Raw genomic sequence first — 27,990 nt, 5'->3', positions numbered from 1 at the left:
CCACCTGTCCTTTTTCTTAAGCACACATGCAACTACCACTAGAAAAAGCATTTGTACTAAAGCCTTATATGAATTGTTTAACTTTTCACTTGTTATTTATGTATAATCACAGACCAACATTAACTCTGTAGGACAAAACCAAGTAGTGGAAAAAAGGCTGTTCACTTGCAAAAGGGATTTTAAGATGCTTAGGCTTATGATGTACATATACTGCAAACAGGTATTTCAGTGGTCTCTCTCCAGAAAAGCCTTTAAAATGCTTTAATTGATTAATTTAATTAATTTCAAAGCATTTGCTAAACTGACAACAATTGGGAAAGGTACACCAGACAATCCTCCCAACACTGCCAAAACCTTTTCAGTTCCTATCACCCTGCCATCTCAAAGGAGAGTTACCAAACTTGAGAGAAAACAAAGAGGGTATGAAGTGAACATGCACATGGACTATTCCCACCTGAAAAGCTTTAGCTTTTGTAACTGCTACCTATGTTCAAATGGCAGTTCCCATGGCTATGCAAGTTTGAATTAATTCCACACTGTGCCCTATACATTAACAATGATCTGATGGTGGGTCTTGGTTTATTCACATGAAGAGCTCAGCATAACCCTGAGAAGCACACATCCCTAGATGTAATATCAGTGTGCTAGGCAAAGATACCTACAGAGCTATTTACAAGCAACTTCAAAGTTATGCTGCTTAAACAAGGCTGTTCACTTGCAAAAGGGATTTTAAGATGCTTAGGCTTATGATGTACATATACTGCAAACAGGTATTTCAGTGGTCTCTCTCCAGAAAAGCCTTTAAAATGCTTTAATTGATTAATTTAATTAATTTCAAAGCATTTGCTAAACTGACAACAATTGGGAAAGGTACACCAGACAATCCTCCCAACACTGCCAAAACCTTTTCAGTTCCTATCACCCTGCCATCTCAAAGGAGAGTTACCAAACTTGAGAGAAAACAAAGAGGGTATGAAGTGAACATGCACATGGACTATTCCCACCTGAAAAGCTTTAGCTTTTGTAACTGCTACCTATGTTCAAATGGCAGTTCCCATGGCTATGCAAGTTTGAATTAATTCCACACTGTGCCCTATACATTAACAATGATCTGATAGTGGGTCTTGGTTTATTCACATGAAGAGCTCAGCATAACCCTGAGAAGCACACATCCCTAGATGTAATATCAGTGTGCTAGGCAAAGATACCTACAGAGCTATTTACAAGCAACTTCAAAGTTATGCTGCTTACATAATGCTTACACTCCAGTAACTAACTGCTGCTTCTTTTGTATTGTCCAATGGTCTCTAAAAGGCCTAGTTTTGATTTTAGTCCTGAAGTGAGAAAAACTATTGACACAGAAATGAATGTAAAAATCCCAAGTCTGGGGATAACAGAAATGGCCTTGGTTTTCAAATACAATACAACACAGACATTAAGTTCTAGAAGGCAGCAATGAAACCTCAACTCCAGAAGAGTGAGATTTAAGAAAACAAAAAGGGGTTTTTCAGGGGAATGAAAAAAAAGCAAAAAACCCCACAGAAATATTGAGATTGGAAATTACTACCCTCACACCAAAAGAGTAATTTTCTTGTGTTGTGGCTGAACTTTCTGCACCCACTCCCACTTCTCCTTTCAAGAAGAGCCTGGCTCCCTCTTCTTAAGATTTCCTCCCCACACTCTCCTGAGCCTTCTTTTCTCTAGGCTGAACAGTCCCAGCTTGCTCAGCCTCTCTTCAGCTAAGTGATGCTCTAGTCTCTTCATCATCTTTTTGACCCTTTGCTGGGCTTCCTCTAGTAAGTCCGCAACTCCTTTGAATTGGGGAGCCCAGAACTAAACACACTAAGGGCAACCATCACTTCCTTTGACTTGCTGACAACTCTCTTTGTCGTGAGAACACATTCTTGGCTCATGGTCACTCCCTTGCCCACTCTGACCCCAAGATCCTTCTAAGCAAAACTACCTTCCAAATGGTTGCTTCTCAGCAACTGCTGTAGGATGTTATTCTTCCTTGATGTACAGGACATTACATTTTCCCTTGCTGAACATCACGAGATTCTTCTCAGTCCAACTCTCCAGTCTGTTCAGACCCTCTGAATAGCAGCAGAACCCATCTGCTGTATCAGTAATTTCTCCTAGTTTTGTATTGCCTGTAAACTTTAAGGGTGTGTGAACCCTCTCCCATCCAGGTCACTAATGACATGAGTACTAGTCACTGCGGAAGTGACCCCCTATGATATACCACTAGTGACAGTGCTCTCATATAGCATTTCAGTCAGTTTTAAGTCCATCACACCACTCACTTACCAAGTCACTTCACTCTGATGACACTAAGAGTGTAAAAAGCCTTTATTAAAGTTAAGACAAAAAACATCCACTACTTTCCCTTCATGTACCAAGCTAGTAATATCATCACTACAAGGCAGGTTAAGCATGATTCAACCATCCATTCAACCAGTATTCCTGAGCTCCTCTTCTCTTTATGACCACATCCCCATGGGATTCTTCCAAACGAGTATCTGAAAAGGCAAAAGCCTGCTCTCCCAAAGCCAGATTTGTGATCATAACTTCTTGTTTTGCTCCCTCCTCTCAGAATCATGACCTGAATGCTACTATCTAATAGTCACTGTAGCCAAAGGTGCCCTGTATCTCCACATCAACCACCAGTTCTTCCTTGTGTGAAAGCACAAGGTCCAGAACGAGCGCCCTTCCCTAGATGTTTCCTTGATCAGCTGTCTCAGATCATTAACATCAATGCACTTCAGAAAACTTCAGGACTGCTTGTGACCTGTTGTGTTGTTCTTCCAGCAGGTATCAGGGTGATCCCATGAGGCCCAGGAAATGTGAACACAGGGCTTCCTCCAGTTTTCTGAAGCCTTATCACGTTTTTATGGCCAGTTGGTCTGTAGCAGATACTTTCCATAATGTTGTCCATATTACGCTTCTCAATAATCCTAGTGCATAAATTCTTGGATGGCTCATCATCAGTTCCTACACAATTTCAAGCATTCTAGGTTCTTCCTCACAAAAAAGCAATGTTCCCTGCTTACTTTCCTGGCCTGTAATTCCTGTGTCGTCCTTCCCGTACTACAGCTGCATGAGCTATCCCACCACTTTGTCACACCAATAAGACCACGGCTGCAACTGCACACTAATTCCTCCTTTGTTCAATGTGCTGCATGCATTAGTGTACAGGTACTTCAGAAAGACATCTAGTCATGTTGATTTCCCAGAAACTGTGAGAGCTTTCTTCACAACACTGTGATGCACACAGATCCTTACTTACATGCATATACTTAAGGTGGACATTTTTCATCCTTGGTTTCTTGAGTACGGGATTACTCCTGTTCAAATCACCTCACACTGCTTGCTTGCCAAATCAATCAATTCCTTCCTTGATCACTGGTCATACTCTCCCCTCCCTTATTCCTGCTCACAGCTTTCCTCATGCGGTTGGCCAGCCTGTTGGCAAAGATGCTTTTTTTTTGCTTAGACGGATCCCATCTCTTCCACACAATCCTCAATGAGGTTCCCATGATCACAAAACCCTCTTGGTTAAAACTGGCTGTGCAAACTATGGTTGACATGCAGGATCTGTCCACTCTCCTATCCTTCACTGGCAGGAGTAAAAAAACCATGAGGGCTCCATGGCCTTGAATAACACTTATACAGTCACTTCTGATACTGTCCTGGTCTCCCCAGTAGTACTCTTAGTGCCAACATGGAAAAGCAGCAGAGGGCACATTTTTGAGGGACAGATAAGTTTTGGTAGTCTTCCCACTATGTCCCAAATGTGACACCCTGACAAGCAGTAAACCTCCCTAAGATAAAGCAAATACAGCAATCTCAAATCTGAATATACTCCCTCATCCCAGGAAAAATGGTAACATTAAGGCAATAAAAAAGTTTAAGTATATTCTACAACAAACACTAGGGATCACCTATGAGTAAAATAACCTTTCACAGTACCTTTCACAGGATGTGTAGAAAGCATTTCCTGGTAGACTTTAAGCTGACAGCTAAACAGCTGTCTTCAGTACAGAAAAATAATGACATTTTGATCCCTGCTGTATTCACTTGACTACTTGTAAACAGCAATTAAAAGAAACCCTAAAACAACCAAACTACTTAACTTCGTAGAACCCTTCTGGCTATTAAGCAGCAAATTTGCCATGGAAGAAAGAAAAACATTCTCTCTAGTGAATAACACAGATGGGGCTCCAAGATAAAATGACAGCCAAATCTGCTCTCAAACTACAGGGAGATAAAAATAAGAAAAAAAAAAAGTCCCACAAAACAAATAAACAACACAAAAAAAACCAACCCAACAAACAAACCCAAAAAACCAAACCAAAAAAAAAAAGCTCCAGTACCATATTTTCAGTGTCTCAAAAAAGAGAAATCCTAATATGTAAATTCAGAAAATACCAGGTTACTATAGGATGAGAATCTAACAGTATACCTAGATGAGCAACAACCATTTTCAGGAGAGCAAAAAGCTCTTTAAAAACAACTTCAAGAATTAGTCTTATGGTCTCAGTGAATTCTGGGATAAGACAAAGTTTAACTTATTTCTGACAATTTCTAAGATGAATGACTCAAAAAATGTTGCTCTTTTTGAGTGACACTGAAAGAGTGCCATTTATTATCTAAGCATTAAGGGAAAATAATTTTCTCTTTTAACAATTTGGAATGCCATCATATCCAACATCTTCATATGGCACAGACCTAGTGTCCAGTGTGCATTTATTGTGCTGGAGAGGGTGGCTAAGGAGATTTTTCCAAATAACCTTTCCCAAAACAGGAAGAGGATTTGGGGAATGGTGGTAGAATTAATGTATTTTCATTTCACTTTTAAAGGTGCAGCTGGGATGTACAGGAGGATACTTTCTTCAGAGAGTCTCTGCTTGAAGAAATTCTGTTTAAAATAACCTTGTTGAGACAGTAACACCTGCCTGGGTCACATGCTCTCTCTTATTCAGGAACAAGGGAGGTTGTTCAATTCCTTTTCACATTTCAACAGGAAACTCCGATGACTGCAACACCACCTTGAGGATTGCTGAATGAGCAAAGGACTTGCCCAGTCTGTTCCTATTCAAGGGGTCCTCTGAATGATAAAATTATCTAGAAGCATCAATAGCATACCTTGGGGCAAAGGCTAAAATAGTGGGTCACTAAGAGTACACAAGCATGACAGTTGTAGCCAGAGCCTCAGGGTGTGCACCAACTTGGATGGTGCTGCACACTGCAAGCTACACATCAGACACAAGATCCGTAATCACATCTCTAGACTCCCTAAGCAGTCTCTCAGGACTCACAACCAGTCAAGAACCCCACGATCACAAGCAACATCTTGTACATGGTGATTAACCAGTCTCATTGGCAAACAAACTGACAAGCACATTTTCTGTAGGCATTCCCAAGATGTTTAGGATCCTCCTAGGAGAGGCAGTAGTATTTCCTGACAGAAAGTGTTTGAGAAAATTATCAAAGTATGCTAAGCAGAAACTAAGAAGTGCTTAGCAAAGAAAAGCAGATGATGGACACCACAGCACTGCAAAAGAATGATCTGAAATCACTCTTAAATCAGAAAAATATAACAGGATGAAAAATAAAAATGAAATTTAAAATAAATTTTAAAAAAGAGATTCCTGTGCGCCCCCAAAAAGTCAGGACAGGAAGGCAACTGCACTTAGTAGGAAGCTGGCAGTAAGTCAGACAAGTGAGGGTGTGCTGCACAGTACCTTCCTCCAGCTATTAGGAGCTGACCAGAGGAATCATGAACAGGAATGCAGCTGGTAGCACAACCATCTTTGCAGTTCTCATGGCTATGTGCTAGCTGTGCTTGTGCCCAGGCAACCCAGCGAATGTGCAGTTCCATGGGACAGGCTACATTTAAATGAAAAGTACTCTACTTCTGTCAGGAGTAGGCTCTGAGTGCCAAAAGAGGTATATGCAGCCTGTTCCTCCACCACACCTCAGCGTCTTGTGAAAAAACACAAATAACTTTGGAATATGACTGCCAAACGCATTAGCACTGTAACAATAAACTAACTGACAACAAGCACTTTTCCAGAAAAGATGATGATGGACCTAATGGTCTAGCACTAATGGCCTCAATTCTGAGTAGTTAGTGAAGGAAACTGTGTCAGAGGCAGCTGTAGAACCAAGTGCCAAGAACACAGTTTGAATAGCAATGGCCATTATCCTCTGTTAGAGCTGTGGGTGCACTTCCTTTGCAGCAGAAATCACTCACCCATTTTTTAAGATTAGGTTGCCTGACCAGGCTGATCTTACAGACTCTCTGGAGAAGTCTAAGCAGCAGCACTACAGATTGATTGACATCTGAAAAAGTGGCTATGCTGAGAACAGGTCTAAGGTACAGTCTGTTGTCTGAAGGCCTAACTGCTTGATGGCACCTCAGACAATCCACAAGAGTGCTCCATGCATGAGTTGCTGAGTCCAGAAGGATACTTGGGTTCCCACTGGCTGTAAGGCTCAGGGTGAGACACTGTATCAAGTACATTCAAAATTCAGTAGACTACTGCATGCAGCATTCTTGCTCTTGTACATGCTGCAGCTGGAAGGAAATGCATCTTTCCCTGAGGCTACAAAGCATCAAGTGTGGGGCAGATGCTAAGCTGCACTCAGGAAATCAAGAGTGGATTCACTATTGGGCTGTAGTAGAGCAGAGGAGGTTCAGCACAAAGCACATTACAACTAAAAGGGCTGTCACAACAAGCACTCTCACGATGGTAAGTTGAGAAAAGCTCAGTATGCAAGAGCACATGGACCCAAGTAAATATAGCATAGAGTGAACAGGGCTGCTGTGTCCCCTCTTTGTAAAGCTACAGCTGAAATATTCACTCACCATATTCACTCAGGAGCCAACAGAATAGACTGTTTTTACCAACGTACAGACTGCAATTTCAGGACATTAATAAGCAGCAAGAATTGGATACTTATCACCCACCTGGCCTTGTTTCCAGCATTCCCTGAAGATCTTCCAGTTGTTTTTGTTGCTGGGATCATGAAGGCAAAGAAGTCTACCATCACACAGCCAAGAATGGGAAGTGTGTGGATCCAGCACATTTAATCCCATTACCATTTCCTTCACCTCTCTCTGTGTGTCAGCTAAATTACTAGCTCGTTTTGCAGCGTCAGACGTCTTCTTATTTTCCACCACAGAAGCAATGATGTGGTCCAAGAAGTTTGGCAGGCTGGCTTTACCTTTGACCCCCTAGAAGACGTAAATCCAGAAGTAAGTTTAGTCTTGCAACAGTATAACTATGAATGTATATCTGCTCTCCTTCAGACTTTAGCACAGACACTTTGCTACCAGGAAAACAGAAACAAACTGGCTCAGAGACAGACATATATCCAAGTAAGAACAGAAATGGCTATGGCTCTGTTTTACAATGAGAGAAGTTAAAACAACCAGCTAAAGGCTACCTAGAAAAATATTATGCAGACATAACATAGAAAACTTTAATGATCTAAATTTGGCTACTTTGATATTAAAAATAGTTCATAGTTCTCCCAACTTCATTAGTATCTCAACTCTATTTCCCCATTTTCCTCATCCCATTACTAAAGAAGTGAATTCAACCTTGGGACACATAAGCTGATAGATATGTGAACATTAAGTAAGCACCAACAGAGAGAGGAGAAAGTGCTTCCTGTGTGTTAGTGGAACCACTAGTAGAGAGATTCTCTGGTTCTGGTTGCCGTGCTCCTCAAGGGACATTTAAAACTCAAAGGGTGTTTAAAATTCATAACAGGTTATCAACACATCTTAAAATTTTGTTTTAACTTAAAAAAAAAAAAAGCCTGCCTATAGGCCTTGTTTATAGCAAAATACATAAGACACCAAATAGATTTAATATATTCAGTGGAAGATAAACACTTATTGGACCTTTATTCATACATTTGTGGGAGGGGGCAGGGATGTGTTAAGTTTCTGGCAGAAAAAACCTTCTCATTCAAGTGAAAAACAAAACAAACCAATCAACATCACTCTCTCCTCCCTCCCAAAAACTCCCATCTTCTTAAAAACTAAAGTTCAATACATAAAGAATTCACTATATATAGAGCTATCAATCTAAAACATAACATTATTCATTACTGAATATATGAATTCAGTAAAAAATACTTATGGAACTGTAGAAGAGTCTAAGTCTAACAGAAGTTCTAGAGATCACCTGGTGTAAATTTCTGTTGAAATTAGGTTTTGTTCCCCTGGGCTGGATCATGCCAAATTTTAACTTCACAGGGAAGGAGATTAATTCACTTCTTAGGGCAGCCTGTTCCACTCTTTGAATGTAAAGGGAGAATTTTCCCTTAGATCCTTAGCTAGACAGAATTTCTCCTAAAGAAACTGGTATTGCCTCTTGCCCTGTTAACCATGCACCTTTATGAAATGTATGCTCCCTACAACCACCTTTTAGAAATGGTAAGATTGATCAGATCCCCAAAGCATTCTCGTCTCTAGGATGAAGAGAAACATTTTCTAGAACCTTTCCAAATGTGTCAAGCTCTCCAATGTTTTAATCATTCTTTATGGCCCTTTACTGGATCCCATGTAATTTTTCACTGTCATTCTTCACCGGCAGAAATCAAAACTGGAAACTGTTCCAGCTGTAGCCCAACAGGGGCTGAATGAAATAACCACATTTGTTGATGTACTCCAGCTGTATGCTTCCTGTTACAGCCCAGGACTGTTTACCTTTGCAGCTGCAGGTGTGCAGTGCTGGCCCAGGTGCAGCTTGCTGTCCTCCAGGACCCTGGGCTCCTTTAAGGGGCACTACCCCACTGGTAGTCTGATTCCACTCCCTACTGCTGCCTGGAATTATGTTAGTTTTTCACAGCCCATCTTACCCAAATAATACTAGATCATATCATCTGCTTTGGATGGTCTTAAAAAGGTTCCATTACTCTGACTCGCTAGAGGCTGTAAGGTAGATAACATGCAGCTTAATTATTAAAGACAATGCTTATTATTCTTCACAACAGACTATCAATGCTGCAGAAAGATCAAGATGATTCTCTCCATGAGCAGCAGTCTTGCTTCTCTCAATTTGAGTAACACACCTGCTTTTTCTCAGGTATGTTTTGTTCAATCCATATGAAGCATCCAGACATTCAAGTGAGGAGATGGGCCAGAGTTCTCCATAAGTTCTTTAAATCTAAATTACTCAGTGAAGATCAGAAGTCAGGAAAGTGAAAAAACACAATACATCTGATTAGATGTGGTGAGACAATGCATGGAGTTGCCAGGACAGAGATACAAGCTCAGACGGGCTATCTCAAGCCTTGAAGGACTAAGTTGCTTTAAAACAAGTGACCACAATTTGTTCACCTGTACTCAGTGATGAGAGACAGAAGTATTCTTGGATTCACTTTCCTGCAGCAGCGTCATATTTTCACGTACAGTTCCCTCTCCCAAAACCAACCAACATGAACTATTATCGAGGTGCCAGCCAGCCTGGCAGAGAGTTTAAAAAAAAATCCGCTACGAGACAAGCCATTTCATCTTCCTTCTTACGCTATCTGCCTAAGCTTTTGAAGAAAGTATTCACCAAAAAGAACTAAGTGTTGATAAATTCCACAGAATTTATCCTTCTCCTTAAACTAAATGCTTCTAACCACTCCAAATAGCATTGATTTGTTCAGTTTTTTTTCAAAGTTATTTCTTCCAAAATGGATTAATGTATCCTTATTCCAGAAAAGGCATTCAATAGCAACTACACCTTAAACTAACAGAATCACAGAACAATAGAAGACGTTGAGTTGGAAGCAACCCATCAGAAACATCGAGTCCAACTCCTGGCCCTGCACAGAACACACCAAGAATCCCACCCTGTGCCTGAGCACGTTGTCCATATGTGGCTATTCAGCTGTCTGCTGGACATTTTGTCATTTTGTCCAGAAGGATATTGACAGAGAAGGATATTGAGAGAGACATAAAAAATTTCCTTCCAGAAAGATTACATCTACTGGCTTTCCCAGATGAATGAGGTAGCCCCATCATAGAAGGAAATCACATTCAACAAGTAGTACTTTCACCCACAAGAAGCCATGCTGGCAGTGACCAATGACTGCATTGTACTCCAGATGTTTTCAAATACTTCCCAGAATAATATTTTCCATTATTTTACTGGACACTTAAGTGAGACTGACACACCTGTGGTTTCCATGGTACTGCTCTTCGCCCTTTTAGGAAATCAGGACAATGTTTGCCAGCTTCCAATCAGCTGGGACCACTGCAGATTCCCAAGACCGCACTAAACTCATTGAGAGAGGCTTTGTGATGACATCAGCAGCTCTCTGAAGGTTCCTGGATTAATCCCATCAGGGCCCATAGAACTGTAGTGATGCAGCTGGAGCAGCAGATCCTGCCCAAGTATATTCTAGCACAAATGCCTTTCAAGTATAATACATAAGTTTAAGGAACTGGTTTACTCTAAAGTTTTTGGGTTTTTTTCTGTGGTATGCTCTTACAATATTTTTAAAGATGTGAAATTTCAAGTGAACTTTGCAAGGATGCTGGTTATAGGATGTATTTAACCCACTTTCTTGGTCTCTCGAAGAGAATAGCCTCTCCTCAGCAGTAGTAAACTAAAACTAAAACTTTAGCATTAAAATTCTCTACAAATTTGTGGGGTGGTGAGTTTTGGTGAGGCATTACATTTGTTTCAACATTCAAGAGTAGAATACTATAAAAACATTTAGATGAAAATTCTTCCCTAGAACAGTTATCATTGAAGGAATACAAAATTATTTACCGTAGAAGCTGCAGAAAAGACTGGAGGAAAGGGGATTCCTGTGTCTGATGGGACCTGAGGAAGCTTTCCTGGCCCTGTGTGTAGCAGATCTCTGAGGCTGGAGCCTTCAGCTTTGTTGCTAGATGTCACTGGGCCCAACAAGAGGCTATTAAACAGCTTTGGGGTTAGCGGGGAAACCTTTGTACTGGAGTTGAAGGAATCTAATCCAAAGGGTGAATGGGATTCTTTATTAAGCACTGATCTCAGTGATCCTGATTCTGCAAGATAAATATAAACATTACAGGGAGGGGAGAGAAAAAAATCTCCAAGAGTCAAAGTTAAAACGATCACAAAGTTTACTGAAATTATTTGTTCTTGCATTAAATAGGATATTAATAGAATCTTGTGGTAACGGTAAATTATCACTCTAACAGTGAATGAGGCACCTCAATGAGCATCAAAGATACTTCACCTAGATTTTGCCCTTCATATGCTGCTAAGGTTTCGAACAGCACAATAGATCTGATCCAAAAAGATCTGACACATGTAAACACAACTTTTTAATGGATTCGGTTAAAAAAACATTTTCCTGACTTTCTGAATTAATGTTTTGATATTAAATATTTCAAATTTTAATGGTAATCAAAATATTACAGTGACTAAGATCTGCAAAACTTGCAAGTGATTCACCAACATTTAATATGAATATGTAAAGTAGTCCCTTCTAGACATACGGACAGGAATAAATCCTGTGTTAGTCATGCTACCTCTGACTTCTAGGAAGTATATGCATTCCAGCTACTGAGTATTAAAGATGCTCTAAGCTTTCATCTAACTCTCCAGCTGGACTCTAGTCTCAGTTCCTTGGAAATGTACTCTTCACATAGCACACAAAAGAGCTGTATTTACTTCAACAGTTAAAAAGTGACAAAGCTGCAACTGAAATTAATTACTATTAATTAATTTTACATCAGGATATCAGCTTCTGAGAAAATAAATACACAAGCTGGCACAGAAAAAACCTGTGAGACAGTATTGTCTGCAGCTGTATCATCTTTCCAGCTTTCCATTTTTCTAAGCCTGTAGAACAAAACTGGTTCTAAGATGCAAAGGAAGAAAACTTACCTTTTTCTCTTCTATTTAGGGCTAGACACTCTCACAAAGTACAGCAATCAAACAGTATGTTATCATTTATCTTTTAATTGCAGCCCAGAGGGCATTTCTTCTGCTCACCTTTTGTTTCCTCTTTCGCTTTTTGCGTTGCTAAGTCTGCAAGCCAGTGTAAAGCTGACGATGGAGCTGTTTCTGGACAAAGTGGTCTGTTAGTCTTTACTTCCCCAGTGTTATTGGTTGGTAATGTCTCTGTTTTTGCAGACTCTTCTATCCTACTGTCAGTTGTTTCAGATTTTGGTACAGTGTCCATTTCTACTTGTCCCACTCCTGCTGTCCCGGCTCCAGTGGAAAAGGCGTTCTCATTTCCAGAGACCGATGCGCTAGGATTTACAGTTGGAAGCTAAAACAAAAAATATTAAAAACTGCTAAATGTTGAATAAAGCAAAGAGTTCAACTTGGAAGACATTTTCAATATCCAATGCATTTGGTTTTGTCTGTTGTTTTTCTTTTTCCATTTGCTATAAGCACACAGTAAAATTCATTTATGCTTACGTAGCAGCAGAATACAGGAGCTTCTTTATCTGCGTGTATTCACCTTTGCACTGTGGTGTGAATTCTTACCATGTCATCTTTTAACATAAGCTGAATGTTTTTGATAGCTTTCCTTTTCTTTCTGGTTTTTTTTTGTTTGTTTGTTTGTTTTTTATTACACGAGGATTTTTTGTTGATAGTTACAGAACTGCTCTAGATTCCTTCAGGAAGCACAACAAAATAAAAACACATGGTGCAAGCTACTGGTAGTAGTTTGTTTTAGAATACAGCATCAATATAAATGGCTTTCTCCCCAATTTCTACATAAGAGTATTAGCCTAAATAATATCTAACTTGGTAAATAACAGATGCAGTTCATGTCCCCAAAAAGTGACCCAGAAGACTTTAGCTAAACTAAAACCCTCATAGTACATACGGATAAAGCAAAATTCCAGTTTCACAATAGATTAGCTTAACAGATCTAACATCTCAATCGATCTCAAAAATGCAAATGTCAAACATGGTAATTTCAGCTTCAAATTACATACCTGTGATATTCCATTAGTGACAGCTGGTCTCAACACCGATTTGTTCTGTCTGTTAATACACGGACAGTTGGCTTTAATACCCCATTTGCCTCGTGCTGCATGAACCATGTCTCCAATATTGTAAAGTGCTGTAAATAAAGTTAGGTCTTTAATATCACATGCAAAGAAATCTGAAAAAAGGCCTAAACTATATCTTCAAAGAGGCGGGGTTTTTTCAGTATTACTGCAAAGTATCTTTAAGGTCACATGCTATATATAACAGGACATTGTCCCTGAATAGCAGAATGTGGTGAACAGTGCTAATACTGCCTTCACAATGTCATTGAGAGGCTGTCAAACCTGGCAAATCCTACAGATTATCATGTGCTTCTACTATTCCATGTAGGGTCCAACAATATTGCAATGAGGTCACTTTAAACCACCACAAGAAGCTATATAACCCTTGAAGCAATGCTGAAAGGATCTGGATCACAGGTGTTCACCTCTATCCTCCTGGTACACAGACAGATGTAATGAATTGACCAGGTGAATACCTGGTGGCTTGGCTGGTGCCATATTCAACAGTTTTTCCTTCTATGATCACAAATTTACTTCCAAGAAGTCAGGTCTCTTGGGAGCAGATAGGATTCACCTGCACAAGCAGAGCAAGAAAGTCTCTGCCAACAAGGTGACCAGACTTTTATGGAGAACTTTAAAACTACATTTAGTGGGGAAAGGAGATGCAGATTTGAGCAACAGGCAAGAGCCAGGGGCTACCAACATATTAGGAAGCAACAGGGAAACACCTGTGAAATAACTCTAAGGAATTTGGGCATGTTCCTGTCAAGAGGGGTAAGGTTGATAGCCTAGCTGGAGGGTCTCTTCATACCAATGCATGCAGTCTGGGTGATGAGCAGGAGGAGCCAGAAGTCACTGTGCAACTAGAAACTGACAATCTAATCTTTATCGCTGAAGCACGACACAATTAACTATGGAACTCGTGAACTGTGAGGAGGTGCTGTCCATGTAGAACATACTGACCACACAGAGGTATCCTTGAAAAACAGTGATGAACAGGTCAAGAAGTTATGGGCTAAAAAGAGGGATGAAGCCAACAAAAAAGCCCCTCACTGCTGGGGCTTACTCCAGTCCACCCAGCCAAAGGGAGCCTGTTGAAAAAGTGTTCTTACTTCAACTACAGGAAGGATCATGCTCACATGATGATTAGGGAAAGTCAATCACATTGAGGTCTGCTGGAAAAGCAACATAGCAATCTGCAAGCAATCAAGGACAATTCTGGAGTGCTTTGAGGATAACTTAATCCATGACATAGAAACCAACCACAAGAGAAGTTACTGGACCTGTCATATACCAGCATGAAAGAACTAATCAGACATGTCAAGACTGGTGGCACCCTGAGCTGCAGTGATCAGGTCCTGGTGGAATTCAAAACCTTGAGGGATGTAGGCCAGATCAAGAGTAGAGTCAGAACACTGAATTTCAGGAGAGCAGACTTTCACTTGCTTAAGGAATTAGTGTATGGGACACTCTGGGAAACTGCCCTCAGGGACAAAGGAACAGAACAGAGGTTGCAGCTCTTTAAGAACATTTTTCTTGGAGTGCAAGCGCTCTCAATTCCCCCACGTAAAAAATCAAATAAGGAAGGGAAGGGAAGAACACGGGTCAAGAAGGACCTCCTGATCAAACTTAAATCTAAGAATGAAATGCAGAGGCAGTAGAACCAGGTACACATAATCCTGGATGTTGCCTGGATGTGCAGGGATGGCACCAGGAAAACTAACGCAAAGACAAAAATGGATTTGACAAGGGATGCAGAGAATAATAAGGGTTTCAACAGTTATCCTGGCCAGAAAAAAAAGATTAAAGAAAATGTATACAACACACACCATCTTCACTAAGTAAGATTTCTGAGCAAGTGACAGCTGACAAGGAGAAAGCTGACATACTCAACATTTTTATTTCCCATCAGTTTCAGTTGTATTCCCTCTTCTCACCTCTCTCAAGTCCGTGAACCTCAAAGGAGAAACTGGGGGAATTAAGTTCCTTCTCTCATTAGAGAACCATACAGAATCTCAAGCAGGAAGAGGACCATGAGGATCACTGAGAACAACTCCCTGCTCCTCACAGGAGCACCTAACACTAAACAATACAACTAAGAGCATCATCCAGGCACTCCTTGAACCTGACAGGCTTAGTGCCCTGACCACTTCCCAAAAGTCTGTTCCGGTGCCCAACCACCCTCTCAGTGAAGCAGAGTCTGAACCTCCCCTGATGCAGTTTCATTCCATTTCCTTGTGTCCTACTGCAGGTCACCAGACAGAGGAGATCAGAACTTCCCCATCTGCTGACCCCCTTGAGGAAGCTGTAGACTGTGATGGGGTCACCCCTCAGCCTTCTCTTCTCCAAGCTGAACAAAACAAGTGACCTCAGCTGCTCCTCCTAAACCTTGTCCTTGACATCTTTCCCCATGGTGGTCACCCTGCTCTGGACACACTCTCACAGTTTGATATCCTTCTTGTACTGAGATGCCCAAAACTGCAGACAGTATCTGAGGTGGGGCTGCACCTGAGGAACCAGAACATAGAAAATTCCATGAAACCTGGTAAGAGGCATCCCAGGGTCCTGAGGGATTGGGCTGACGTAGCTGCCAAGTCACTCTGTCACCCTTGGAAAGTCCTGGCAGTCCAGTGAAGTCCCTAGGGACCAGGAACAGGGGAAACATCATGCCCATTTTTTAAATGGTTCAAAACAAGGACCCTGAGAATTACTGACCCATTAGCCTCACCACAGTACCCAGGTAAGATGATGTAGGAAGATGCTCCTAGAAGACATGTATAAACATACAGAAGTAGAGGAGATTAGAGACAGCCAGCACAGCTTCACCAAGGGCAAATCACACTTGACTAATATAGTGACTTTCTTCAATGGAGCAACTACATCATTAAACCACAAGACAAACAGGTGCAATCTACCTATACTTCTGTAAGGCATTCAATATAGTACTTTACAACATTCTTGTCACTAAATTGGAGAGACACATTTTAATGAATGGACTATTCCATGGGTAAGGAAGTGGCTGGATGATCACAAAGTTACCATCAATGTCTCTATGCCCAAATGGAGAACAGTAACAGGAGGCGTCCTTCAAAGGTCCTTACTGGGACCAGTACTATTTTGTGTCTTCAACAATGACATTAACAGTGAGATTGAGCACACCCTCAACAAACTTGTGGATGACACCAAGCTGTGGCGTGCAACTGATTTCAGCACATCCTTGACAAGCCCAAGGAGTGAGCCCTCCCAAATCTCATTAAGTGCAACAAGTACAAGTGCAAGGTCCCCATCTGGTTTGGGGCAACCATCAATATCAGTACAGAGTGGGGGAGTGAAATGGATTGAGAGCAGCCCTGCAGCAAAGGACTTGGATACATGGCTAGATGGAAAACTAGACGTGACTTAGTAAAATGCACTTGCAGCCCAGAAAGCCATCCTGCAGCCTGGGCTACATAAAAAGAAGCACGGCCAGCAGGCTGAGAGGTGATTCTTCCCCTCTACCCCAGCACACCTCCCCACCCAGAGTTCAGCATTCCACCTCTGAGGTGCCCAGTACATGACACACATGGACCTGTTCAAGAAGGTTCAGCTAGGGCCATGAAAATTATGAGGGGGCTAGAACTCTTCTCCTATGAAGAAAGGCTGAGACAGTTGATGTGGTTTGGCCTGGAGAAGAGAACGCTCTGTGGCAACCTTGTTGTGCCTTTTCAATACATCAGGGGGGATGATAAGCACTGAGAGAGACTTTTTTCCAGGGTCTCTAGGGACAGGATATGGAACGATGTTTTTAAACTGAAAGAGGGTATGTTTAGATTGACTATTAGGAAAAAATTATTCCCTGTGAGGGTGGTGATGCACTGGCACAGATTGTCCAGGGAAGCTGTGCTTGCCCCATCCCTTCAAGTGTGCGAGGCCAGGCTGAACGGGCTTTGCAGCAACATGGTCTAGTGGAAGGTGGTCCCTGCCCATGGCATGGGGTTGGACTAGTTCATCTTTAAAGGTTGCTACAAACCCAAACCATTACGTTACGATTCTGTGATTTTTAGAACCAGTTATGTAAATAGTCAAGTAAATAGTCACCATGGACCATTTGGTTTCCCTCCCTGTCATCCGAGAAGAAGAAAAAAACCCCAAACCATCCCCAAAAAACTCTTTCTTGCTATTTAAAAAAATTACTTAAAATACAACTTAAAAACAGCTGAGCAGAACAAGTCACAGCTAATACTAGAAGGATGCACACTTCAAATCCATAAGCTTGATCTTACTTATGTTACCTTCCCTTTAACCCTTCTGCTGTAGCAACTGGCATTGTCCTCTAAATCCATGCTAGAAGAAGTGTCAGCTACAACATCACCTATCTTTATATTTTTTCCATTTGTTTTCTCAGAATTAATACAAAATTTGCTATTTGTCCTTTCATGTTTCAAGCATTACCTGTACCAGGGATGATCTGTGTTGGCATGAGATTCTCTGGTTCATGAGACTGACCCTTTGCACACTTCAGCCATGAGAAAACTTCTTCATCACCAATCTCCTCTGTCTCTGGAATAAAGAAAAAAGATAGAATCTTGTACTAAAACTTTACCATACAGAATATTTGTGCATTAATATTGTTTATTTAGATTTTTTACAGAGCAGGAAATTAACCTGGTGATCTCAGAAATGAACTATAAATATATACCATTAGGACTGGATATACAGCAACTTCTGCCTCTTCAGATTATACAGCTACCACAGTAATTTCCCCTCAGTCATACCTAGCAGCTGGTTTTCAATCACCTAAAAGTCTTGGCTTCTAACCTCAATTTTTAAAATATGATACTCTTGTTCTCATTATGCTTTTTTACATTATCATAATAAATAGACAGCAGTATTCACACTAACACCCATATTTTATACATCTGCTCCATATAATAATGTAAGTGTCACTAATTAATCTCACTGAGATTGCCATTTGTTTGCATCCATGCTACCAAAGTGGTCTCAATACAGTAGAGTACACCAAAAACCCAGCCAGGTATCTACTTTCTCATGCCTCTGCTTCTTAAAATTGAACTTACTGAAGTTCTTCCTGAATTAGAAGCCCTGGTGTATCACAGAATAATAATAATAAAAATTTAAAAAACACAATAACACCTTCCAATCTAACTCCTTGTCAAGACAGCAGTTTTCTGCAGTGTCTGCTTACTAGTTCCCCATACAACAAACAGTTCTGAACTGTTACAATAGTACATAATTTTTCTTTTATACTTTCTGAGGAAAAGAACTATACAGTCCACTGTCTCAAGTAGACACTCTAAGCCTGTGTCTGCTGATGCTGTGATTTTAATAACCCCATCCTAAGCAAATAGATAAAACACATGTACATAAGGAAATGAAGAATGGAACAGCAGCATGTAAGTCAAGTTCCAAATATGCAGCCCTCCAAGCTGATACTTGGTAACTCTCCCACAAAACCTTCTACAACTTCCCAGAAACTATTCCTTGACTATACTCAGCTCAAAGATGACAGTAGGGGAAAAATGCCCAGTACTCACCACTGCGTGGACGACTCTTCCTCAGCCGGTAACAGTCCAGACAGACACCAAAACCACACTTTCGACAAACCCAATGAATATTGAAGAGCGTTGTCTCACATACATCACACATCTCCCTCACACCACGTACTGCTCGCTTCCATGCCACCTTCTCTATAGAGAGAAGGCATACTACGAATTATTGCTTTGACATTTTGCATTTCTCCCACCTAATTTGAGAATATCACAGCAACATTAATAAATTCATAGCAACATGAACTGAAGGCAGAGTATAGAAACACATACTTTTTACACTCATAGCCCCATTCTTGAGTTGCTAGTCCACTGACACCATTAAAATTCCCATTTCTAAGAATAGGTAAAGTCAGGTATCACAATGCACACTACAAGGAAATGCAGCACCTTACAGTGTTCTGTAATAACTGCATTTAATGGAGCACTAATGGAATTTACAGCAAAATCACAAATCTTCTGCTAGTTTTATGAACAAGTGATATCAATATATAAAACCATAAAGAATGTGTATTTAGTTTTACTAATCAGATCTCTGTCAACTATTCAGATTCTAAACCAACATATTTGCCAAGGAAGGGGTTCTCCAAATGGCTGTCCTTGTACGTTCCAGAAACTAAAGGGAAAAAATTAGATAGTCAGCTATCTCCATGTGATAAGCTAAACTGGCTTTTTTTTTTTCCCCCTAAACCCTTTCCCCCTGAAATGGAAAGCTGGCAACCGGATGATCAGCTAAGTCCTTGCAGGCTGAATTAAGGTACTGCTCCCTCCCTGGAAAACCCCGAGCTTTTACATGAGGTCCCTGGAGCATAAAAGGATAGGAATGCATCAGAAAATCTGATCGTTAAAGCATAGCTGGTCAATGTGGTAAGTGCATGGGCTTATTTCAATTTTCTTAGGAGCATGAGCCAGCTGATTTCTGCATTTAGTTATTGAAAAAATAATTTAATGTCTGGGAAAGTTACCATTAGCTTCCTTGATGGTAATGTTGCACTGATCCAAAAGAAAGTCTCAAATTCTGGTCTCTCAGTTACATCCCCCACCCAAGAGTGAATACAGTCTCTCTTTGGAAGAGCAGGAGAAGCATTTCAACAAGAAATTGTAAGACATTTTCAATTCTATTCCACTACATTGTACACGCTTTATACAGAAAGAGTAGGAAAACGGTAACAACGTACGATGTGGCTCCACCATCATCATTGCCTCCTTCTCTGACATAACAAGCTGGCAGAACTGGTCCCCAACATTGGCCAGGATATATTTGGAAGTTTCCAGATCGATCCCCTCTGCAGGGGAGGAAGAAGGAATCCATAGGCTCATGGCATCAGGGTCACTTTGTTGTGGGTTCAAGAAACCTTCTACTCGTAAGATACCTTTCCGGGTAAATACCAGCCTGCAGGAAATAGGATAGAGTAATTGAGAAACTGCTCAACCACCTTAAATTAACTTATAATGAAATCTATATCAGAACATAAACCCAGACAGGGGTGGAAAAGGCTTCATCTAGAGTGCTATATTCTGCAGACAGTACACTTATTATGCAAATCCCAGTAACACAGAGAATAAGACATACAAAGCTGTAGCTATAATACCCATTAGAACAAATTCCAAGGTGCTAGTAAACACTGGTGGGAAATTCCACCTAAAAGAAATTGCTGCAGCTTGCTAAATCCCACTTCTCTATCTCATTAATAGAAAGAGATGACAAAATTCAATTTGACCTGCTGCATGATGCTGCTTGCAAAAATCTGAATGGCTGTCATTCTCAGTTTTAATTCACGAGAAACTTTTTCTCAACTTTTGAGAAAACAGTATTTCAGTTCTGGCTAGGGCTGCCAACACTTGGCAACTCCTCCAACAGCTCATATGACGATATATGCAAAAATCCAGTCGCACTGGTCTCCACATGGATGAATCACTACTGTTTTACCAGTAGCTGTTGACCCTCCTAATCCTTGTGTGGTAAAAGGTGTAAAAACATACGACAGAACTCTAAGCATCTCCTGTCAATATCAAAGACAACTTCATCTTTAAGCAGAAACCATCTTATCTTTAACCTCGAGCTAGATTAATTTTTAACAAGTTTAGGAAAAGCAGCAGCATGCTTACTGGATGGGCGACACATACTAAAAATTCAGTTCATCCTTTACATGCCAGAAAGTCAACTAACTACTTTCAGGAAAAGATGCATAGTGCTTGCTAGAAGAGGCCGTTAAGGAAGACTAAGAGAAACACAACAGGTCAAAGAAGTGTAAGATATGTATATAACACAGAGGGAACACAGACATAGTGTTCTACTCCTAAAAATTAGTCCTGTACTCAACAGAATATGGTTGAACATTAGCCTCATGCTGGAAATGTTTAGTTACTTGTTGAGTGGATTAAAATTTTACCTTTGTTCTGAATGCCTTATGAAGGACGGAGAGTTATTGTATACAAATTGCCACCCAGAAGTAAAATTCTACCCAAAAGAGCAAATTCAGTTTCCTGAAGCTGTACCCAGAGGCTCGCTTAGTATCTTACAGCTTTATCTTTGAAAAGCAGCTCTTTCTGGCCCAGTGAGGGAATTCCTTTCAGGTGATGCAGGGAAATGCAAGACACTCAAAATCTTCATTATTGTACCCAAGCATATTTAATAAATAAAACATAATTACTTTGTGCTTGGACACGGCCCAAGCTCTGCACACAGACTACATATGAAGAAAGGAAGAATTTGAGCACCTCCGGAAATGGAAGAAGCGACATGCCACAGTTGAGTCATCCTGCTCTTGCTCCTTAAATTTGCGGTACCGCTCCAGACGGCACTCCCGACACTTGTGCAGATGTGGAGCTACATTGATGCAAGAGCCATCCTGGAGAAAAGGCTCACCTGACTGCTTCAGCTTCCTCACCTTACTCATATCTTTCAGCACAGACTGGCCAACTGGGTGAGGCAAAGTAGAAGTAAAAATCTATTAGTTAACTGCAACAGCAAAAAGATACTGGCTCCAACAATCATCTTTTGAGAGATCTTTACATTCATACCCATGTAAAACCAGTAAGTCTGTTCAAGCCCATGGCATACCACACTTCCGTCCTGACACACAGGCTTAAACATTTATTAAAGTGAACACCAAATTCACATACAAGAAGCATTAAGCTTCAGCCTTGTAAGCATCCTGTGTGCTACCTACTGAATATGAATGAAGTCTACGACTATGGTTAGTTTACGCAGTTCATTACACAGGAGATAACCCAGTATCCCACCTCCTTGTGCTTCCAAAACACCATGTACATTCAAGCCATCACCTTTTAGGGGAGCTGTGCGCGGCCGGCCCTTTGGGGCTTGCTTCCCCTTTCCTTTACCCAGCAGTAATTCTGCATTGCGCTCCACATTGGGGCCTAGCTTCGCCATCAAATGGTCTGGGATACCCTTCATACAAGCCTTAGCCTGCAACTGGTCTTCAGAGTCACTCAAATCTGACAGATCACTATTTGTACTGGAGTCAGAATCCTGTTTTGACGTTAAGCTCCGCTCATCTAGCGAGAACCTTTTCACAGCTTCAAAAGGGGCTTTCTTCTCCTGTGGAAACTCTGCCTGTGAAGAGAAAAGGGTGGGTGGATGTCTGCCAAACACATTAGAAAAAGTTTTCAGAAGAGGATTGTCCTGCTGCCCAGGCCCGACAGCTGGTTTTTCTTCTGTTGGACTGGAGGACAGTGTGGGCATCTCGATAGGCTGTGTCAGGCTGCTGCTTGGTGAGCTGGAACGACCATTCCCTACAGTGGAAGGGCTTTGAACACCAGCAGCAGCTGTTGAACCAGAAGCACTAGAGATCATCTTTGAGGAGTCAGTTGTTATAAACAAGGTTTTCTTCTTAGCTAAAGAGTCTGTACAGGTGAGTGATTCCGGCCAGCCAGAGGTGGCCTTATGACTCACAGGTGTTGACGGAGCACAAACCCCCGTCTGAGATGAAGATGCAAAGCCACTGAAAGGACTGAGTTCTGCTTTCTCAGCAAATGCCAGGAAAGGGTTCGAGGGTTCCTCTCGTGACAGCTTTGGAGGCTGTAAAAATAGGTTTTCATGGCTATCAGGGGGACGAGTATTCAACAGACTTCGTGAAAAGGCTGGAGTAAGGGTAGGCATAGATTCCACAGGCAGCTTCCGCTCTACAGAACTACCAGACTGGGCTCCTGGCTTACTGTCCACTGAAAGAATTTTACCTTTACAAATCCCAGCACCCACACTCTCTGTACACTGCTTGAATGAGTCTCGACTAGAGACATCTTCAGTCAAGCTCTCTGAAATGACTGTGAAATAGTTACTGGAAGGAAGATTCTGGGACATGCACTGAAAAAACAAGTTCTTGGATGAATCAGAATCTTTTTGAGCCTCTTGTCCAGTACCACAGCCAAAAGGAAATCCAGAAGGTTTGCTTTCTGGAGCCATCACTCCATTTGATTGGCTTCTTCCAGCCCCAAATACCAAGGACTGGGAAGCACTTGGGAGGGAGACTCCAAATCCAGGAGAAGCCAAAAGTGAATTTCGGGAATTCTGAAATAAAATTAGTAAGCATTAGTCTATAATAAGATTGTTATTTGAATCAAGACTACTTTAGTTCACCTCGTTGTACTATTAGCATTCTCCTTACCCATCAGGAATAAAAACTTCTAGCAGACTTACAATTACTTCTTTAAAGATTCCTACCCACAAGCTACTGAAATTGAAGACACAGAGAAAACTAATACTTAATGTCTTATCACACTTTAGAATATAGGCGGAGGCACTATACAGGTAAACTAATTGATAGAAAAGCAAGTTAGTAAAACTGCTGGTCATTTGAATTCAAATCAACAAAAAGAGAACCTTAACTGAAACTGTTTTTGAATACCCTCCAATATTTCACCCTCCCCCAAGAGCATTCCGATAAGTTTCACCTAGTTAAGTAGCACCCCTGAAATAAGTATCTTAGTTTGCAAGTTAACTAAACAACGCAAGCCCCTAGCGGTTAGCAGACAAAGTATTCCTGGTCCCCACAGCCCACATGTGCTGACAGGTAGACAGATGCCTAGGAGGTGGAGCCTTCCAGGGAACAACTCAGTAGAGGCTAAGCACAAAAGGGTTAATTTTTATGACCATTAAATACAGGGAAGTTTTGTGAATGGCAGATTAACTGTGATATGGCATATTCACTTGTTCTCTTCTCAATCGATACTTGTTCAGATTTTCCAATTCTGACAGTCTTACTGTATTTGACTATATACTGTGACTAATTCCTCATAGAATCATTTAGATCAGCTCTACTCCTTTTCTTTGAGTTTCCACTTAGAAATCTGCTCATCATTAAAACAATTTTATTTCAAGGTCATGTTAAATACAACCACAGACTCTGTGCAACACATCCTACTGGTCACTAGTGTCCCTGTACACCTACTCTACTGCATACTAATGTTTAGCTTGTTCCTCATTACCAATCTACAGCTGTAATAACTTTAATAACCTATTAACAGTTCTTCCAGATATTAGAATTTTAAATATATCTTTTTGGAGATAAAAATAATTTTAGAAAACTATGTTCTAATAGTTTTTAAAAGAATATGAATTTGAATGGAAACCAACGTTGTGAAGTCATCTCAAGAAGCAAGTCTATGATATAGCAGACAGTCTGAAACAGTAAATATGTGAACTATCTACAACACTCTTACTGATTTATGTCAGGTTCCGTTCCTCAAAAAAAAAAGTTTGAAATGGACTAATGATCTGCCTGCCAACTCTGAAGCCAAATTATTAATACTTTAAAAATGTGATGTGGGGTTGGAGAGAAGGAAAGAAGGAGAGGTGGTACCAAAATTTCTCAGTACAATTACACAATCTGTAGTTGCTCCCAACTCTGAATTTATTTATTGAGGGGGTGGGGGATAGAAGAGTTCATATTACATTTTATTACACTCATTAAGCAACTCCTGTTTTCCACAATTCTCTCTCCTTTACACCTTCCCATCCAGGAGTCTTTTATTCCAAGGTAAATACCTAACCTTTCCACCCATTCTATTATCAAATACAAAAGACAGGGATGATAACAATGCATTCAAATTCCTGGCAATCACATTGGATTCTCTTAACATATCTCCCATTTTCTTCACTTTCTTTATACAGTAGATGGCAAGATTCTTTATTTTTGTTGTAGTTAAGTGAGGTGGGTTTCATTTTTGTTTTGTTTTTACAAATCTTCATTTGATTTATTTTAGAAGTCTCCTATTTTGCTTTTAACAGAGTTTCTCTTCTATTTTTCTACTCTTTTCCTTGTAAACCAAACCATAACTAAAAGGCCTTCAAGTTGCTTTCAGACTGACCTCTCATCTCAAATAGTTTAATTACTTCTTTTGCTTTAGTCCTAGATAGTATACATTGCAACTGCTCCTTTTTATACTATATTGCTAACACAGCTCTAACACACAAGACAGGCACCTTTTAAAGGTCCTCTAAATGTAGGCTCGTTGTTTTTCTGGTTTTGAGGCTTTTTTCCTTTAAGTAACTTAAATGTTCAATTCAGTGCACATCTGCATGCAGATTGGTTTATATAAAGGCAAGAGATTTTAAGAAGGCTATTTTCTGTATGACACAACAAAATTAATTAAGTTCAGCTCTTAGTGTTATTTTATAGCTGCATTTCTCAGATTAAGGCTGAATAAGCACAAGAGTGCTGCAGTTATCTCTTACTACTCCTTCACCAATTATCTCAATTTTCTTTTGAGTAATTTCTTATGTCAGATAACAGGTTTCCTCTGGGACGAGATGGACTCCTGAGAAAAAAAGTAGTTTTTTCAATTCCAAGGACACACATTTTAATAGAAGTATGTTGCAGAACATCTGTTGCAAACATGTAAATCTTTCCAGAACAAGTGGGATCATGAGCTACTCACCTCTCCCTGGGCTTGTGATCGGACTGTTTTCGGTTTCTCCTGACCAGTAACAGCTGGCAAACTGGTATCAGAGATTCTCACAGTTGTCGGCGTCAAAGCAGTTGTAGTAACTGCAGTTGCAGAAGTCATTGTGCCTTGGCCAACCTGATCCAGTGACTTTCCTGCCTCTTTACACCCAGATCCAACTAGTAACGGCTGTCCAGCCACAGAAGAAAATGGAGTGAAGGGCAATGGTGTGTCACCACCAACTGGCTCATCTTGGACTACTAGTGTTCGGCCATTCTCTTTGGTGTAAGTAGCAAAACGAATATTACGATTAATCTGAGAAATAAATGAAGGCAACTGCTTGGCCCTTGGATCCAGTCCTGTTTCACTACCGGAGACTCCTTTCCAGGGACCTCGGCTTGCCTCACCTCCATCACTACCATTGCTATCTGCCTCACCCCTCTCCTTTAGCTTCTTTGTTGCAGGATCACAACCAGGATCTGATACATTTTTCCTCCTCCTTCCATCCTTTCCCTCCAGGCTTTCCTTCTTCTTTTTCCCTTTAGATGATGATTTAGCTGCTTTTAGGCCCCCTCCCTATAATACACAAAGCCATGCAATCAGTAAACAGAACAGTCCAAATACTTATTCAAACAACTTTTTTCTGTTAGAACAGAACATATTACACTGCTCTGAAGTTTAGGAACACTTTATCACAAATTCAGACATCTAAAGAGAGATGATATGTCAGCACAGAACACAAGCATTAAGCACAGTCTTGTCTTTTTTGTACTAGAGTAAGATCTGCACAAGTAATTTTTTAGCTGAATACCTTGCTGTAGCATGAACCACATCCTGGCAAATTTTGAGAAATACGCAATACTCTAACAAAGCTCTTTTGTAATGTATGAATACTACCTGGACACTAATTTTTGCTCCAAGCATAAACCCCACGATTCCTTTGAAGGGCACGCTTTCTGTCCACTACACAAAGCCTACAATATTTAACTATGGAAGATAGCTTGCCCTTTAGCCTAGGGCAAAAATTCAAGTTCAAACATTATCATGGAACATCTCAACCGAGGCAGTGAAATGCCACAAGCATATAAGCCTACTTACGAGGCACAGCAGCCAGATGGCAATTTTTAGAAATGCCTTAAAAGGTCTGTGAAGCAGCACAGAGTGAGCTATTAGAAAAAGGCAGCAACACTACACCTTAACATGGAGTACAACCACCATGGTTACATGGCTACTGATCATCCCTCCAAGATCCATGCTAAATTTAGTAAACAGGCCGGAACGACAAGAGAAGATTGCTTAATGAAAGCTATGACCATCAAAATGGTAAACAAAATTTTTCTCTTCAAACTTTAAGAGGAAAATTACTAAAATTATCCAAAGTGCACAGTCAACACTGCATTTTTAAGTCCTTTACAGATTTTACTTATTTCACATAAGAAATTTTACAAAGTTGCACACTGTATATACAAGACCTGAATGAACTGCTGTACTACCTCGCCTGGAGAAGTGTTATCCATCACCACGTGAATCAGCCGAGGATCCACCGACTTTATCTCACCACTCTAATTTTTATACAGATTGATAATGAGAAAGTAGGAGAAAGAAAAGCAGAGGTTAATTTTCAATTCAAAGTATATAGTATCAACATAAGAGACCTAAACACACTGTTACTGTGCAGGCCCTCTCCCATTTACCTTTTCTTACTATCTCACTTCCTTAGTTATACTACAGCCTTCTAGTTTACCTTCTATCCTTTTGCTCCTCCTCTATTTCACAAACTTTCAGATTTCATTCCTACCACTGTTTCCTTGTATATTTGTTCTATTGAGCATTTCTAAAGGTATTCATTGCATTAAATGTAGCTCTTGAATTTCATTTAACATTACATGCATGTGCACTCCACTAGATGTAGAAAGGACTACTGGAAGAAGAACATCAGTTTAGCCTAAGCATCCTCACCAGTGTCTTCCCAAAAGAATGAATGAATATCCAATCTCTGTAATTGTTCTTGGAGGTTACTTTCTATTCCACAGTAAGTACACAGGAAACTCTGTGCTTCCTAGCATGTACCTGCTGAACGCACATAACTCCACAATTTCTACGCCTCTCCAAGGTACTATGCTGATTTACCATACAAAATATACTTTTTTCCCTGTGTGCCAGCAATAGCAGTAGTCAAAGTGCAGGATTACTGCTCATTCAGTGCATTCCATCTACACGTGGAAGAGGCTACAGGGGCAGTGGGCACGAGACACAGGATGGGATCTGAAAACCAGATGCGTGCTGCTGCTACACAGCACCATGGACCCACTCCTAGTTGTTCCAGAAAAGGGAAGCTATAGGCCACTGGCAAGATTGAGCTACCTGTCAGACTGCACAGAAGCATATAATAAAAACCAGTAAGTAGCAGTGCAGATTCTCTGTGCTATACACAGGTTTACTGACAGGAACAGGGCAAAAGTAAATAGTCTGAGCTAAAATATATCAATCAAATTTATTTATACTAAGACTTCATCTGCTTTGCTA

General features: G+C 40.6%; 1 protein-coding gene across 1 annotated transcript in view; it reads right to left on the bottom strand.

Annotated features, from left to right (window-relative positions):
* KDM3B (lysine demethylase 3B) overlaps nt 1-27,990 on the bottom strand; it is a 48,210-nt gene that overhangs the window by 11,132 nt on the left and 9,088 nt on the right. Inside the window, exons 6-16 of the mRNA XM_039701791.1 lie at nt 26,958-27,026; nt 25,459-26,040; nt 21,847-23,089; nt 21,280-21,481; nt 19,737-19,951; nt 18,547-18,699; nt 17,444-17,551; nt 12,956-13,083; nt 11,997-12,276; nt 10,785-11,041; nt 6,974-7,240 (exon numbers count right to left, since the gene is read on the bottom strand). Of these exons, the coding sequence (XP_039557725.1) occupies nt 6,974-7,240; nt 10,785-11,041; nt 11,997-12,276; nt 12,956-13,083; nt 17,444-17,551; nt 18,547-18,699; nt 19,737-19,951; nt 21,280-21,481; nt 21,847-23,089; nt 25,459-26,040; nt 26,958-27,026 (3,504 nt within the window). The remainder of the gene's footprint in view (nt 1-6,973; nt 7,241-10,784; nt 11,042-11,996; nt 12,277-12,955; nt 13,084-17,443; nt 17,552-18,546; nt 18,700-19,736; nt 19,952-21,279; nt 21,482-21,846; nt 23,090-25,458; nt 26,041-26,957; nt 27,027-27,990) is intronic.

Source organism: Passer montanus, unplaced genomic scaffold (assembly GCF_014805655.1).
Source record: "Passer montanus isolate IOZ18808 unplaced genomic scaffold, ASM1480565v1 scaffold15, whole genome shotgun sequence".
Classification (NCBI taxonomy): Eukaryota; Metazoa; Chordata; class Aves; order Passeriformes; family Passeridae; genus Passer; species Passer montanus.
The sequence above is the reverse complement of the archived record's forward strand: the minus strand, read 5'-3'. Positions and strand labels throughout refer to the sequence as shown.